This window comes from Salmo salar, chromosome ssa03 (genome assembly GCF_905237065.1).
Source record: "Salmo salar chromosome ssa03, Ssal_v3.1, whole genome shotgun sequence".
Taxonomy (NCBI): domain Eukaryota; kingdom Metazoa; phylum Chordata; class Actinopteri; order Salmoniformes; family Salmonidae; genus Salmo; species Salmo salar.
Window position 1 is genome coordinate 29,338,953 of NC_059444.1, and position 16,834 is coordinate 29,355,786.

At 43.8% G+C, this 16,834-nt stretch overlaps 1 protein-coding gene across 7 annotated transcripts in view; it reads right to left on the reverse strand.

The window, feature by feature from the left end:
• Nucleotides 1–16,834, reverse strand: part of LOC106599680 (zinc finger protein 521) — a 146,197-nt gene that overhangs the window by 103,916 nt on the left and 25,447 nt on the right. For all 7 annotated transcript variants that reach the window (XM_014190971.2, XM_014190973.2, XM_014190967.2 and 4 more), the window contains one exon: nucleotides 15,642–15,854. Coding sequence is in view for 5 of the 7 variants with exons in the window: in XM_014190967.2 (XP_014046442.1) it covers nucleotides 15,642–15,854 (213 nt within the window). In the remaining 2 variants the exon portion in view is untranslated. The remainder of the gene's footprint in view (nucleotides 1–15,641; nucleotides 15,855–16,834) is intronic.

The window sequence follows — 16,834 nt, forward strand, 5'->3', positions numbered from 1 at the left end:
ACTCAAGTGACAGCGTGACATGAATTTGTCCTTCAAATCTCATAGGGAAATAATATTGTCTCTGAACAGTAGTTGTTTTTTGTATCTTCTCTCTGTCTATCTAATACTGTAGGCTACTGTTTCTACATTTTGTGTCAGGCCTGGTCTGTATTAAATGTTATTGAAAGAGGTTATCTACATTTTGAAAGTCTCTGAATAGTTGTTGTTACATTGTTAAAGAAATAAGAATCATTATCAATCAAATAGCCTACTTTGTGTGGGTTTTGAAATACTTTCTGAATATTGTCCTCTGGTCACATTTTGGATTATTTTCAAAATATTTATAATATATTATACTTGGGTGAGTAATTTAGTCAAATGTACTACCATTTAAATAGTCTAGGTTTATTTGTTGTGTTGAGTGTTAGTAGTTTTTACACAATGGAAGACAAAATGAGTGTTATTCCTATTGACATGAATGTGGTGTCATATTAAAGAAGAGGTTGTGCTATTTAAAACTAAGTTAATGTGTTATTGTCATTTGTTCTTTGTTTTTGAGCCATGTCTGTTTGTTTAAAATGTGTGAGAAAATTTGCTTAATCTTGAAAATTCTCAGTAATCTACAGTACATCAGCAATCTAGAATTATATTGGGGTCTAAAGGGTTAAGTTATTGACTGGACGTTCAAATAGTTTCCCAAATGTAGATAACTGTTGCACAATGTTGCCATATTGAACGCAGCCCAGAGCCCAGCTTGTATGGAACTCCTGATCTTCTACATTTCATAAGCCCCTGTCTAACCAATCATGATCTGATCATGATCTACTGATCCGGAGATGTGGATGCATTGGCCTCTAGCCCCCTCCTCTCCTCCTCTTCCTCCTCCTCGCATGGCACGGTACATGGTGCTCCTGAACGGACCTGCAGTGGAGATTAGTAATCATCCAGGGTGTGCATATTGATGGCCATGTTTGCATATTTACTAGCCTCAGAGCCCAGTCGCCTGAGGTGAGAAGCAAATTACATTTCTGCTGCTTACCCCTACTCTGACAACTCTCTCTCTCTCTCGCACTCCTTCAATCTCTCTCACTCACTTGTGTGGGGGGGTTCTTTATTTTTTCCCACCTCCCTCAGTCATTTCTCTTAGCATGCTGATCAGTCATCTTGGGGTGAGCATCCTCCTCCTCCTAGCCTGCCCTGGTTGCATCCATGGCAGATAGCACTGTGTCATTTGGATAACATCATCACAGTGTAATCTTGTTGGAGAGAACAATCAGTTTACTTTGGAATTAGGCATTCGGTCGGTGGAGTACAGAGAGAGAGAGGATCTCACAGGGTTTAAGGGACGCAAACGGAAGCACGCTCTATGGAATAAGGTCCGGATGCTGATTGGGCGATCACCACCCACACAGGCGCCATGTGAGAGTAATGGATGGCCAATAGGAAACAGGAATAATAATGCATTCGGATTAAAATCCAATCACACGTTAGGTTTTTGGTGTGTTGACACTATTTGTGGAACAAAACCCAGCTCACGATGTGGAGAATGCCAAGATGCCTCATGCTTTGACTGAGGGCACATGATGTCCTAATCTTCTCAATTTACAACAACCCAGTGTCTCTTGGCTGACAATTCCTTTGAGCTATTTTTCTAATTTAGATTTTTTTTGTTTGTGTACATCCAGTGAATACAGAATGAAGCTGATTTAAATGGCTGGATGTTATTGTGGCTGTAAAGGTTGGTCGTAGTGAAGACTGCAGGTGGTTGGTTCTTTGCTCACTTTAAAACAGTGACTGATTTAGCGCTGGGCTACAGTACCACAGGTGGCGAGTTACTATTCAATCAGGGGTTTTAATGCCTCAGTTTAGTGCAGAGTCACGGCCAAACCTGGCACACAGCGCAGCCCTCTGCAGAATTCTAACCAACCGCAAGCCGGGTGGCTATCTGTTAGGAGAGTCTCCATCTCTGATCAAATTGATTGGCTGACTCCCCCCCCAGACAATCAATCAAGTGGGAAGGTGTGAGATGCATAGATTGGATGACCTTTACATTCACAGCAGTAAAGAGACCCCCCCCCGCACACCCCAACCCACTGCTCTGAAGCATAAGAGGACATCTCCATATACCTGACACTATGGGTTAGGTATCAGGACACCGTAGTGTTTGTCCTGCCAAAGCACAATCCAGCGGGTACCCTGAGTGACCCTGAAAAAGACACCCATCTTGCAGATAAAAATGAATTTATGAAACCACCACATTCCAGCTTTAAAAAATGATTATAAAAATACTGCAGCTTATTTTTTTTGGAAATCTTTCTTGGTGGGTGGTGAACTCCCCATCCTGGAGAAGGAGGGGGGGCTGCTCTGGCCCTCACCACCCCACCCCAGACACCATCCCTACTGGCCTGGCCAACAACAACAACCCCTGGGAGGTGAGGTGGAGGAGTTGGAGGAGGTAGGGAAACACTGGGACTTTGATCGTGCCTGTATTGACAAACATGTCAGAGTAAAAGTTAAGTTTAGTCTTTTAGGTCATAATGATAATTGGTTATATAGACAAGGGGGACCTGATCATAGACCAGCACACTGAGACATTACTTTATGAATACAGGTCCAGAGTTCCTGAAGCTCAGTGGCCAGCAGGCCAGCAGGATGCCGTCACACAGCTGGCTCTGTTCCTTCCTGTGGGTCCAGCCCGGTCCACAGAATACAGCCCACGGGGACACATAAACCTGTCGGACCAGTCACTCTTTCCACCGCCCCCCTCCCTTCCCTCCATACTTCCCTCCTTCCCACCGCACTGCTGGCCGGACAGTTTGGCAAAGCCGTATGCGTCTCAGGAAAAAGCCCTTTGGGGATCAATGTGCAGTACATTTCCACACAGACGTAGGCAAAAAAAATCCTGTGACCTTTTCATTAGTAAGCATTAACAGCTAGTAAGGTCCAAAAGCCAGTGCTAGGGCTCTTTTAGGACTAGGTGCCATGTTCTCTAAGCACAGTGCCGTACAGCAAACTCCCCTGTTTCTAAAGCCCTCATTTGGTCCCATACGGATTCCAGACAGACGCACAGTATCTTAAGAAAGCACAGCAGCCCTGAAAAGCTCCTTGGCATTTGATATGCTAATACTGAGTGCTAATTACGAGCTGGGTGTGTTTGTTCATGTTTCACACGCCACGTGATTGTTTATTAATTCTAACCGGAGCAAGCTAGCGAGCGTTCATTTGCCACCGGCACGCCAGACACCTGTTAGGGTGGCTTCTGATCAAAGGAAATATAATGACTGCAAAAAACAAAAAAACATTCTATCAGATGAAAAAAGAGATCATCTCGAGGTAATGTTAAGATTTCTGGTCAGAATTGTAAAGTACTGTATTTATTACCAAACAACAACCACGCGTATAGATGAATTGATAAGGTTGTTATTGATACATTCAATTAACATATTTATTATTGAATAGCTATGCATAGTAGCTATGTCACCTCTATGGTAGTAATACATACACCACATACACCTAGGTTCACACACATCTTGAATAAATGGAGTCTGTAGGTAGTGGAACAACTGAAAAATCTACCTTTCACAGAGCATAAAAACGAACAAAATCTAGCCCAGACACACCGTTCGTAATGTTTTCAAAATTCATTATTTGGCTTTTTTCCACATTTGTCTAGTTGTGTTTCTCCATATAATTATTTGGTGAGCAGCAGCAAGTTTGAGCGAAACCAAAAAATGAAATAATTTGAATTCCTGGGACCCTGAGGAGAACGAGTGGATCACAGAGGTAAGATCTGAGCTAGCTCTTCTTGCCCTTCTGTAGGCTGCAACACTACCTGGTAAACATCACAACGCCACACAACCTCCTCACTTTCAAAACACGTCAACCAACCGTTACCTAGGCTCTTTAGGCACTGGGGCAGTCGACTGTCTTGAGCATCCAGGAATTTAGACTTGATTTGTGTTTCTCTCGTCGGAGAGTCGGCGCACGTAACCTGTCTGGCATTAATGATGTCGTTAATAAATCAGGGGCTAGATGCAGACGGTGGGTCATGCTCTGGATTTGCCTGGCAGGGCATGGTGCTTCTTGGTTCTCAGAGATAAGCTCCAGCGTGGGGGTCTTATCTGCCTCCTGCAGCCCCACCCAGCAGCACCGTGCGCTGGACACACAACCAGTCAACTCATCACCCGGTAATTACCACCTCTGACGTTTCAACAAAGATGCCCTGCCTGCATACACCATGCTGCCTACCAGTACTGTCTGTCCCTCTATCCTATCATACATTGCCCTGCTGAAAATACTGCCTGTCTGCTGCTCCCTTTCTCTCTAGCGTCTAGTCGTTTCATGGCAGCATCACCCCAACATGGAGGTTCATGTTTTGCAATAGTGTTTATGTGAGGTCTGATGTCATTCTTGGTACAGTCTCGAGGCAGGGAACTCGGTGTTCTGGCTTCAATGTAGGTGGCAGGGTAAATCCTGTACCTACCTGGCTCATACTGTATATGTTGTGAGGGATAAAGTCATTTGTGTTAGGGTGTCTTTACCAGGGGCTTAAGTCATTTGCGTGTAACACTCTCTCTCTCCGTCGGGGAGAAGGAGTCGGTCATCTCATGGCTTCAGCCTAGCAGCCAGAGTCACTCGGTGTTACAAAGCGAGGGAGCGTTTTCTTTTATTCAATTGTTTTCCACTTCCACGAGCGCGTGCCAAGAGGGAGGAAAGCGCCGGCTTAACACGCTCTGCAATTCAACATGGCCAGACGCAGTCCTATTAAGATTTAATGTGCCATTCTTCTGCCTGACTCAGAGGCTGAGTAGGAGAGTGAACAAAGAGCAGAGAGAGAGAGAGAGAGAGAGAGAGAGAGAGAGAGAGAGAGAGAGAGAGAGAGAGAGAGAGAGAGAGAGAGAGAGAGAGAGAGAGAGAGAGAGAGAGAGAGAGAGAGAGAGAGAGAGAGAGAGAGAGAGAGAGAGAGAGAGACCGGGCCTCAGTCAAACGTCCTCCTAGTGACGTGTCTGATAATGACAAACAGACCATAGACAAAAACAGGGCAAACCACAACAGTGTTGCAAATACGTCATTTCACAGAATATACCTGATATTATATGTCTACTTACATGATATTATCTGCATCCTTCCCATTACATTAGCCTATCAACCCTGCTCCTCTATCGCCATCTGATCTCAAAGGAGGTCATGTGGATGAATGTTAAAGACACAGAACCCCTAGAGCTAAAAATAATGTTTAGTCTCCGGTGGAAAGTCCAAGCATGCAGGTGTGTGTACGTGTGTGTTTACTATGATTGTAGGTATGTGTGTGAGTGAGTGAGAGGGAGAGAGCCAGAGGGGCGAGGGGATGGAGGGAGAGATGGCAATAGATATAGATAGCAATAGATAGAGACATGATTATTCAAGTGAAGGAGGTACCGAAAAAGGGCAGAGAGAAGCCGAGCTGCTGAGCTGGTCCAAGTTGGCCATCAGATAATTATGTCTCCTATACAGGCACAAACAAACAGACTCATCCATTATTATTTTGATTGTGTTTCTGCAGAAACTGCAGATCGCGGCTGACAAAGACCAATGAATACTTTATATGGTGCATAATTTGTGCGGTGTGAAGCACAGGGGAGAGAGGAAGAGGGCGTCCTCAAGAGGGCATATGCTTTGAATTCCTAATGACACTCCTGTTAATGTTACCGGCTCAGTCGCACAGAGAGGAAACACAAGGGGCCGCTACACTGAGGAGTCAGATCAACTACTTTACACACACGCACACACACACACAAACACACGCGCACACACACACGCGCACACACACAAACACACAAGGGAAAGACTCCAGCCTAATTCTGAGAGCTCACTCTACCATGAGGTCTCTTTTCAGTGGCTGTGTTGTGCCAGAAGTCTCTGCTATTCTCCCCTGACCGCCTCTCCCCCTTTCAAAGCCTTGTAATCACTGTGCCACCCTTTGTACTGGCAAGTCACAAGACGCCCAGGCAAAAACGCGCCGGAATTTCTGATGAACGGCAAAAAGCTCAGAGTTGGGCTAATCAGGGCTGCTCATGTCACCTCTCTCTCTTTCTCAGTGTCTCAAAAGGCTTTTGAAGAAAATAAAGTATTTGCAGTTCATTGGCACATTCTTCTTGGCAGCCGCAGAGCAGCTGTTGGATCAATACATGCCTTTTTTCTTAGTGGAAAAAAACCCCCAAGTTCAGCCAAACAGTTATTACAAAACACGGTCTGCCAGCGACTAGTTCATCATATTTGTGGTTATTACAGGACATTTCCATGCCGCTGACCGAAAGGCTTGATGTTAAATAACTTTTATGTACTTCAAACCAACATGTTAGTGTACAAAGTCAGACAAGGCGAACATATTCAGTGTGACTTCCTGTCATTTAATTCTGTATCTTAAATGCTTAAAAATAAACTACGCTTAATTCTCAACTGAGAGAACAGAAACAGCCCTCCTACTCCTACGTATGTTCCTACCAATTCCCATCAAATAACTGCAGTATTGCCTGAATTGTCTGGTAGGAAATACTGCATCTCATTTTCTCAAAGTACATTAGTATACTTTCCTCATAAATCAAACATTTATTTTATCGGATGTTGACTGCATCGCTAAATCTCCACAAGCAAGAGCAGAAAAAGTAAAGAATCGACATAATATAAATCCATGTAAGGCCCAGTTCTCTTTTTATGATTGATTTCTTTATCTGAGGGAAGCAGAAGACATGCTCTTTTTGCTTTCACAGTGGCTGGCAGGAAAACAGAGAGAGACACTTATTAAAAAGGTCATCTCAAAGAGGGTTAAAATAGCAGACCACAGATCTCTCCTGAGGGTCGAGCCGTGCCCTTTTCTCTAGTGAAGGACACAAGAAAAGGTGTTGCACTAGGGAGCAGGCCAGTAATGAAAGAATGGCCACTATGATGACAGCACTGTGATATTCAAATGTCTCCAGCAGCAGTGTTCTGTAGGATAATACATTTTACAGTGCAAGGCAAGCCACTTTGAAACTGGCTATCTTTTGAATTAAAATCAGTGCTGATGCCATTGTCTTTATTTACGTAAAGACAATAAGTCCTGAGTGTATATGCCATTACACTGTTATATATCTCAACTATAAATAATGTATACGTGTCAACCGTAACTTTCTCTTTCCGGCGACGGAATCGCTAACAATGCGAGCCAGAGCAGACAATGCAAGAGACTGAGATTGTGGAGAGACAAAGTGTGAGAGCGAGAGCGAGGGAGAGAGTCTGCGGTTAAAATTGGCTAAAAACACACACATTTCTTTCCACAGGGCCGTGGGATGAGACAGGGATGCAGCTTAAGCCCCACCCTCTTCAACATATATATATATATAGCAACAAATTGGCGAGGGCACTAGAACAGTCTGCAGCACCCGGCCTCACCCTACTAGAATCTGAAGTCAAATGTCTGCTGTTTGCTGATGATCTGGTGCTTTTGTCACCAATCAAGGAGGGCCTACAGCAGCACCCAGAGCTTCTGCACATATTCTCCCAGACCTAGACCCTGACAGTAAATCTCAGTAAGACAAAAATAATGGTGTTCAAAAAAAGGTCCAGTCGCCAGGACCACAAATACAAATTCCATATAGACACCATTGCCCTAGAGCACACAAAAGACTATACATACCTCAGCCTAAACATCAGCATCACAGGTAACTCTGATTCAGAGGGGTTGGGTTAAAGGCAGAAGACACATTTCAGTCGAATGCATTCAGTTGTACAACTGACTAGGTATCCCCCTTTCACATTCCCTTTCCCTAACTTCCACAAATCTGTGAAAGAGCTGAGAGACAAGGCAAGAAGGGCCTTCTATGCCATCAAAAATAACATAAAATTGGACATACCAATTAGGATCTGGCTAAAAATACTTGAATCAGTTATAGAACCCATTGCCCTTATGGTTGTGAAGTCTGGGGTCTGCTCACTAACCAAGAATTCACAAAATGGGACAAACACCAAATTGAGACTCCAAATAATGCATGCAGAGCAGAATTAGGCCGATACCCGCTAATTATCAAAATCCAGACGAGCCGTTAAATTCTATAACCACCTAAAAGGAAGCGATTCCCAAACCTTCCATAACAAAGCCATCACCTATAGAGAGATGAACCTGGAGATGAGTCCCCTAAGCAAGCTGGTCCTGGGGCTCTGTTCACAAACACAAACAGACCCCACAGAGCCCCAGTACAACAACACAATTAGACCCAACCAAATCCTGAGAAAACAAAAAGATAATTACTTGACAAAGAATTATTGGAAAGAATTAACCAAAAAACAGATCAAACTAGAATGCTATTTGGCCCTAAACAAAGAGTACACAGTGGCAGAATACCCTACCACTGTGAATGACCCAAACTTAAGGAAAGCTTTGAGTATGTGCAGACTCCGTGAGCATAGCCTTGATAGGCCGCCGTAGGCAGACATGGCTCTCAAGAGAAGACAGGCTATGTGCACAAAATTAGGTGGAAACTGAGCTGCACTTCCTAACCTCCTGCCAAATGTATGACCATATTTGAGAAACATATTTCCCTCAGATTACACAGATCCACAAATAATTTGAAAACAAACCCAATTTTGATCAACTCCCATATCTACTGGGTGAAATACCACAGTGTGCCATCACAGCAGCAATATGTGTGACCTGTTGCCACAAGAAAAGGGCAACCAGAGAAGAACAAACCCTATCGTAAATACAATCCATATTTATGTTTATTTACTTTCCCCTTTGTACTTTAACCATTTGCACATCGTTATAACACTGTATATATACATAATATGACATTTGTAATGTCTTTATTCTTTTGGAACTTCTGTGAGTTTAATGTTTACTGCTCATTTTTAGTGTTTATTTAACTTTTGTTTATTATCTACTTCACTTGCTTTGGCAATGTTAACATATGTTTCCCATGCCAATAAAGCCCTTGAATGAATGACAAAGTGAATTGAGAGAGAGAGAGAGAGAGAGGCCTACGGAATAAAAGGCTGCCTCCTCTCTCTCCTTCCTCCTCCCCTGGGAAGCTTAAAGCCCTGACGGCAGGATGCTGATCCCAACACAGAAACCTGATCCGCAGCCATCCTGGAGCCTGGAGGGAGACCCCCCCCATCTACCCCCACACCCAGCCCCCCGGAGCCCCTCCAGTCCTACCCCAGAGTTAGAGGGATGCTTTGGGGGAGCATTCCTCCAGCCCAGCCTCTCCAATACTCTCCACTCTTGTGTCTCCGGAGAAGCATTATTCCAGCCCTGCCTTGCCTTCCACCCCAGCCTGTACTTTTAACACTGGAAGTCTCCCTCCGGGGGAGCATTCTTGCAGCCCTGCCCAAGCCCAAGACACTGTCTCTGGGGACACATTCCTGCAGCACTCTCCCTCCTCTCCCGTCTCCCTCTCCCAGGCTCTCTCTCGCCTTCCTCCGCAGTCCAGCATTAGCACGATCGATAGCACCGATCGCATCGGGGGGGCACGAGGCAATCCATACCCCCGTGCTCCCTTAGCGCACTGCAGTGGTCACGGCTTAAGTGCATAGAGAGGTGTTATACCTCGGCCAGACAGTGGGGAGACAATGGCAGCCATTGATCGGGGTGACATGTTACATCTCTCTCTCTTGTCTGTCGGGCGTGGTCTAGTAGATACTGTATGCTACAGCAGCAGGGTTTTTGGAGATTGTTTGTTCTTTCAACTGTGGATAGTGTTGGAAGGTTTAGTTACCAAGGGATAGTGGGAGTGTAGGTTTGGGACTGTGGGTTTGTAATGCGTATGTGCTTGCATGGGTGTACACATCCCTGTGCGTGCATTCTGAAATACTAGACTAAGTAAATAAGAACAACCCTTTCTAAACTTTCCACAAAATCCTACTAATTCTCAATATCAGGGTTGGTTCCAGTTAATGTGTTTCCTAAAAATAAAACATGAAAAAGTGATTGTGGAAGTGGAGGATTCAGCAGGTGCTGGTTGTTGATTAGAAAGTGGTTTTAATAAAGGATCCATCTGTGAGCTGAAAGTCGATGTAAAGCAGATTAATTGGTCATGGATGTCTACATAATGCCACATAGGAAATCTCTGAGAAGATTCCAGACCGAAAAAAAACACGAACGCGCACACATACACAGGCACCGCACACACACACACACACACACACACACACACAGTATCCTGTAAGTTTCTTCTCTCTCTCTCTCTCTCTCTGTTTGAATAGTAATAGAGTGGTTGTGCACAATCACAATACCCTAATGCCAATTACATTCCTTTTGTTTGGCTTCCACAGGGGCTCTGAGCCAAACTCCAGCATTCAGCAATTAAGACTTATTTGTCTGTGAGATTGACATTAATAAAGGCCTTTACTTAATTATCGGAGAAATAATATGCCCGAGTTGTTCATTGTGACCCTGTCAAGATAATGGATGACCCTGTCTAATGAGTGAGAACATGTTTGGCTATTGTTTTGCTCGAAATGCTCCACAAAAAAATAAAAAAACTCTCTAAAAAACCTTTCAGTCCTTTAATGGTGCCAATAGAAATATACCTCCCGGTGTTGCCAATCAGAACATAATAGGAAAAAGGTGAGCAATCAAACAAATCAAAAAGCTACTATAATTGGCAATAAAGTTCAAAGTCAATGGTACAGCATAAGCTTCTTTCCTTCTCGACTAGTACTAAAATGACCATAGCGCAATGATTTCATGTGTATGCCAAAAGAATGTGCTGGAATCAATATTGGTTTGATGGATTAGGGGGGCTGATGAGTTTACTTTTGAGGGGGGGGAGTATTTTTCGGGTAATAAAGGCTTAGTTCACAAATTTTGTGGGAATGTATGTATATGTATATGTATGTATGTATGTATGTATATATAAATAAATAAATAAATAAATACACACACACACACACACACACACACACACACACAGTTGAAGTCGGAAGTTTACATACACCTCAGCCAAATACATTTAAACAACATTTTTCACAATTCCTGAAATTTAATCCTAGTAAAAATTCCCTGTCTTAGGTCAGTTAGGATCACCACTTTATTTTAAGAATGTGAAATGTCAGAATAATAGTAGAGAGAATGACTTATTTTAGCTTTTATTTCTTTCATCACATTCCCAGTGGGTCAGAAGTTTACATACACTCAATTAGTATTTGGTAGCATTGCCTTTAAATTGTTTAACTTGGGTCAAATGTTTCGGGTAGCCTTCGACAAGCTTCACACAATAACTTGGGTGAATTTTGGCCCATTCCTCTTGAGAGAGCGGGTGTAACTGAGTCAGGATTGAAGGCCTCCTTGATCGCACATGCCTTTTCAGTTCTGCACATTTTCTATGGGATTGAGGTCAGGGCTTGTGATGGCCACTCAAATACCTTGACTTTGTTGTCCTTAAGCCATTTTGCCACAACTTTGGAAGTATGCTTGGGTCATTGTCCATTTGGAAGCTTTAACTTCCTGACTGATGTCTTGAGATGTTGTTTCAATATATCCACGTAATTTTCACGCCTCATGATGCTATCTATTTTGTGAGGTGCACCAGTCCCTCCTGCAGCAAAGCACAACCACAACATGATGCTGCCACCCTCGTGCTTCACGGTTGGGATGGTGTTCTTCGGCTTGCAAGCCTCCCCCTTTTTCCTCCAAACATAACGATGGTCATTATGGCCAAACAGTTCTATTTTTGTTTCATCAGACCAGAGGACATTTCTCCAAAAAGTATGATCTTTGTCCCCATGTGCAGTTGCAAACCGTAGTCTGGATTTCTTATGGCGGTTTTGGAGCTGTGGCTTCTTCCTTGCTGAGCAGCCTTTCAGGTTATGTCGATATAGGACTCGTTTTACTGTGGATATAGATACTTTTGTACCTGTTTCCTCCAGCATCTTCTACAAGGTCCTTTGCTGTTGTTCTGGGATTGATTTGCACTTTTTACACCAAAGTACGTTCTTTTCTAGGAGACAGAACACATCTGTTTCCTGAGCGGTATGACGGCTGCATGGTCCCATGGTGTTTATACCAGTGTACTATTGTTTGTACAGATGAACGTGGTACCTTCAGCGCTTGGTAATTGCTACCAAGGATGAACCAGACTTGAGGAGGTCTTCAACTATTTTCTGTGGTCTTGGCTGATTTCTTTTGATTTTCCCATGATGTCAAGCAAAGAGGCACTGAGTGTGAAGGTAGGCTTTGAAATACATCCACAGGTACACCTCCAATTGAATAAAATGATGTCAATTAGCCTATCAGAAGTTTCTAAAGCCATGACATCATTTTCTGGAATTTTCCAAGCTGTTTAAAGGCACAGTCAACTTAGTGTATGTAAACTTCTGACCCACTGGAATTGTGATACAGTGAATTATAAGTGAAATAATCTGTCTGTAAACAATTGTTGGAAAAATGACTTGTGTTATGCACAAAGTAGATGTCCTAACCGACTTGTCAAAACTATAGTTTGTTTACATGAAATTTGTTGAGTGGCTTAAAAACAAGTTATAATGACTCCAACCTAAGTGTATGTACTGAAGATCCTCAACACTGGGGCCCCACAAAGGTGCGGTCTCAGCCCTCTCCTGTACTCCCTGTTCACCCATGACTGCGTGGCCTTGCACGCTTGCAACTCAATCATCAAGTTTGCAGACAACATTACAGTGGTAGGCCTGATTACCAATAATGACGAGACGGCCTACAGGGAGGAGGTGAGGGTCCTCGGAGTGTGGTGTCAGGAAAATAGCCTCACACTCAACGTCAACAAAACAAAGTAGATTCAGGAACTTCAGGAAACAGCAGAGGGAGCACCCCCCCATCCACATCGACGAGACAGTAGTGGAGAAGGTGGAAAGTTTTAAGTTCCTCGGGCGTACACATCACGGACAAACTGAAATGGTCCACCCACACAGACAGTGTGGTGAAGAAGGCGCAAGAGCACCTCTTCACCCTCAGGAGGCTGAAGAAATGTGGCTTGTCATTTAAAACACTCACAAACTTTTACAGATGCACAATCGAGAGCATCCTGTCGGGCTGTATCACCGCGTGGTACGGCAGTTGCACCGCCCTCAAGGCTCTCCAGAGGGTGGTGCAGTCTGCACAACGCATCACCGGGGGAAAACTACCTGCTCTCCAGGACACCTAAAGCACCCGATGTCACAGGAAGGCCAATAAGACCATCAAGGACAACAACCACCCGAGCCACTGCCTGTTCACCCCGCTACCATCCAGAAGGCGAGGTCAGTACAGGTGCATCAAAGCTGGGACCGAGAGACTGAAAAACAGCTTTATCTCAAGGCCATCAGACTGTTAAACAGCCATCACTAACATAGAGAGGCTTCTGCCAACATACAGACTCAAATCTCTGGCCACTTAAATAAATGGACTTAATAAAGGTATCACTAGTCACTTTAAATAACGCCACTTTAATAATGTTTACATATCCTACATTACTCATCTCTCATATATATATATATATATATATATATATACTGTATTCTATACCATCTACTGCATCTTGCCAATGCCGCACGCCATCGCTCATCCATATATTTATATGTACATATACTTATTCATCCCTCTACATTTGTGTGTATCTGTGTGTATAAGGTAGTTGTTGTGAATTTGTTAGATTACTTGTAAGATATTACTGCATAGTCAGAATTGGAAGCACCAGCATTTCGCTACACTCGCATTAACATCTGCTAACCATGTGTATGTGACCAATAAAATTTGATTTGATTTGAAACCACTACTAAAGGACACCAATAATAAGATAAGACTTGCTTGGGACAAGAAACTTGAGCGATGGACACTAGACTGATGGAAATCTGCCTTTTGGTCTGATGAGTCCAAATTTCTAGATTTGTGTTTCCATCTGCGGTGTCTTTGTGAGATGCGGAGTAGGTGAATGGATGATCTCCGCATGTGTGGTTCCCATGGTGAAGCATGGAGGAAGAGGTGTGATGGTGTGGGGTGCTTTGCTGATGACACTGTCTGTGATTTATTTCGAATTCAAGGCACACTTAACCAGCATGGCTACCACAACATTCTGCAGCGATACGTCATCCCATCTGGTTTGCGCTTTGTGGGACTATCATTTGTTTTTCAACAGGACAATGACCCAACACACCTCCAGGCTGTGTAAGGGCTATTTTACCAAGAAGTAGAGTGATGGAGTGGTGCATCAGATGACAATCCCCCGACCTCAAACCAATTGAGATGGTTTAGGATGAGTTGGACCGCAGAGTGGAGGAAAAGCATCCAACAATTGCTCAGCATATGTGGGAACTCCTTCAAGACTGTTTGAAAAGCATTCCAGGTGAAGCTGGTTGCATCAAGGCTACTTTAAAGAATCTAAAATTAAAATATATTTGGATTTGTTTAACACGTTTTTGGGTGCTACATGATTCCATATGTGTTATTTCATAGTTTGATGTCTTCACTACTATTCTACAATGTAGAAAATAGTAAAAATAAAGAAAAACCCTTGAATGAGTAGGTGTGTCCAAACTTTTGAGTGGTACTGTACATATATGTACATATATGCACCCACACAGGTGTGAGCGGGTGAAGGAGCATGCAGAGACACAGACAAAAACAACTCCATTCAGTGAGACAGGCTTCCAGTCAATAGAAAAACTTTGTAACACTGATGTGGGATATCTTTCTGGTTGTTTGGAAATCTGAGACCACTCTGAAGCAGTCCTACCCTATAATTTGTGGTCGGCTGGTTGCGGGTTGCAAAATATGAAATGAAACTATGTCTGAGTATAAACAGAGGAGAGTCTGTACTGCTGTCTGATTGGGCAATACTTAATGTATCCCCCCCTCTCCCAATTACATTTAATACTCCTAAAATAAAGGAAGTCTAAATCTTCACATGAACTAATCTGCATATTGTTTATTTTATAGCCTGTCTTATTAAGAGAAAACAAACTTCTCCCCAAAAGTACGAGAATAAATGTGTGGCAGACTGTTCTTCTCAACATGGGACAGGACGGGACAGGACGGGACAGGGATAAAGGAGGACACCAACTCCATGAGAATCACATGGAGGAAACCTTCAGCAGCTCACATCATTAGTTCTCTGAGCCACCTTGTCAGAGTATTTATAGCAGTGCTCTTTTCATCCATCACATGTTCAATGACAGTCTGCCAATGGCACCCTTCCTTCTCTCTTCTCCCTCTCAGGGTCCCAGTAGACATGGAGGATTCCTCCACAGTAACAGGAGGGATCTCACTACAGTAGGGATCCACTTACAGAGGAGATCTGGTTACTTGTGAGGACTCAATGACATTGGCTTTGACTACTGGAGAATCTGACTGCTGTGGATTGGTGGAGTGTAGTGTGGTGCCTAAATACTCCGATTATTGCAAAAATAAGGGGGATTTTCTGTGTGTGTGTGATTGGTAATTATGGTGGTGATGAATAAAGATATGGGTTGTTGTCCCCTCTCCATTTGTATAGTGTGTCGTATTGGACATCCACCAATTTCATGGCATGCACTATTCATCGAAGGTAGACTAGTACTGAAGTCCCTTATGTGTGGTGTGTGTTGCACCCAGCACACTGTGTATGCTGATATTCTCCAGTGGGGAGACTGGAATGGGAGAGGTAGAGCTGAAGAGTAGTGGAAATGGAGGAGGGCTCGGTGGGCTGAGCGTTGTTTACCTGTCAGCTGGCATTGATTAATCTTGTGTTCGGTGAGATCGCTCAGCGACTCGAACACCTGCCGGCAGCTGTCGCAGCTGTGCAGCGCGGCCTCCTCGTCGTCCTCCTCCCCCTCCTTGCCTTCCTCTGGAGAGAGAAGCCTCTTCCTCAAACGCCTAGACCCGGCCTCAGCCTCACCATCCTCCAATTCCCTCTCGAGAGAACACTCTGGATCTGTTGGAGTCACAGGAAATGACACGACACAACACAGTTAGGTGAGTGACCCGAAGTGAAGAGGAAATGAGTGAAGAGGCGACCTCTGGGTGACAAAAATATTGTTTTAATAAAACAATAATAAAATGTGTAATAAAAATACAGGTTACATTTGGACTACTGTAACTCAAGCAATCACGTTGTAACATTGAGTGAGGACACACTGAAACGGACACACACACACACACACACAGTACCCACCACGCGCACACACACACACACGCAAAATGCACACACAAACACATTCCTATGTTATTAAAAATTGTATTAAGATTTGTTTGCCCTGCTTCAACCATGAAACTAGACTGAGGGAATATCTGTTGTTAATAAATTCAGGATTGTAGGTCTTGCCTGTTCTTCAAAATATGAGACTTCCACATGAGAATGCTGAATTGCATCACTCTGGCTGTGTCAAAGGAGACTGGAAACTAGACATATAATCTAGACATCCAACCTGGAACTACAGGCGAATAAAGAGAGACAGAGGAAGAGGATGTGCGTGGGTGAGTGAGAGAGAGAGATGGAGAGAGAGAGGAAGAGTACGTGAGTGGCTGAGTGAGAGAGAGAGAGAGAGAGAGAGGAAGAGTAGGTGAGTGGTTGAGTGAGAGAGAGAGAGAGATGGAGAGAGAGAGGAAGAGTATGTGAGTGGGTGAGTGAGAGAGAGAGAGGAAGAGTATGTGAGTGAGAGAGAGAGAGAGAGAGAGATGGAGAGAGAGAGGAAGAGTACGTGAGTGGTTGAGTGAGAGAGAGGGAGAGAGAGAGGAAGAGTACGTGAGTGGTTGAGGGAGAGAGCAATACGCAGGGCTGAGATTGGTGTGTGTTACCCCGTCGTCACGACACACTTCTCTGAATTATTCAACTCTGCTCGCAGGCAGCCTCGTGTCGCACTCATCAATATATTCTTCAATCCATCTGCACTTTTGGCACCTGTTGGCTTTGTC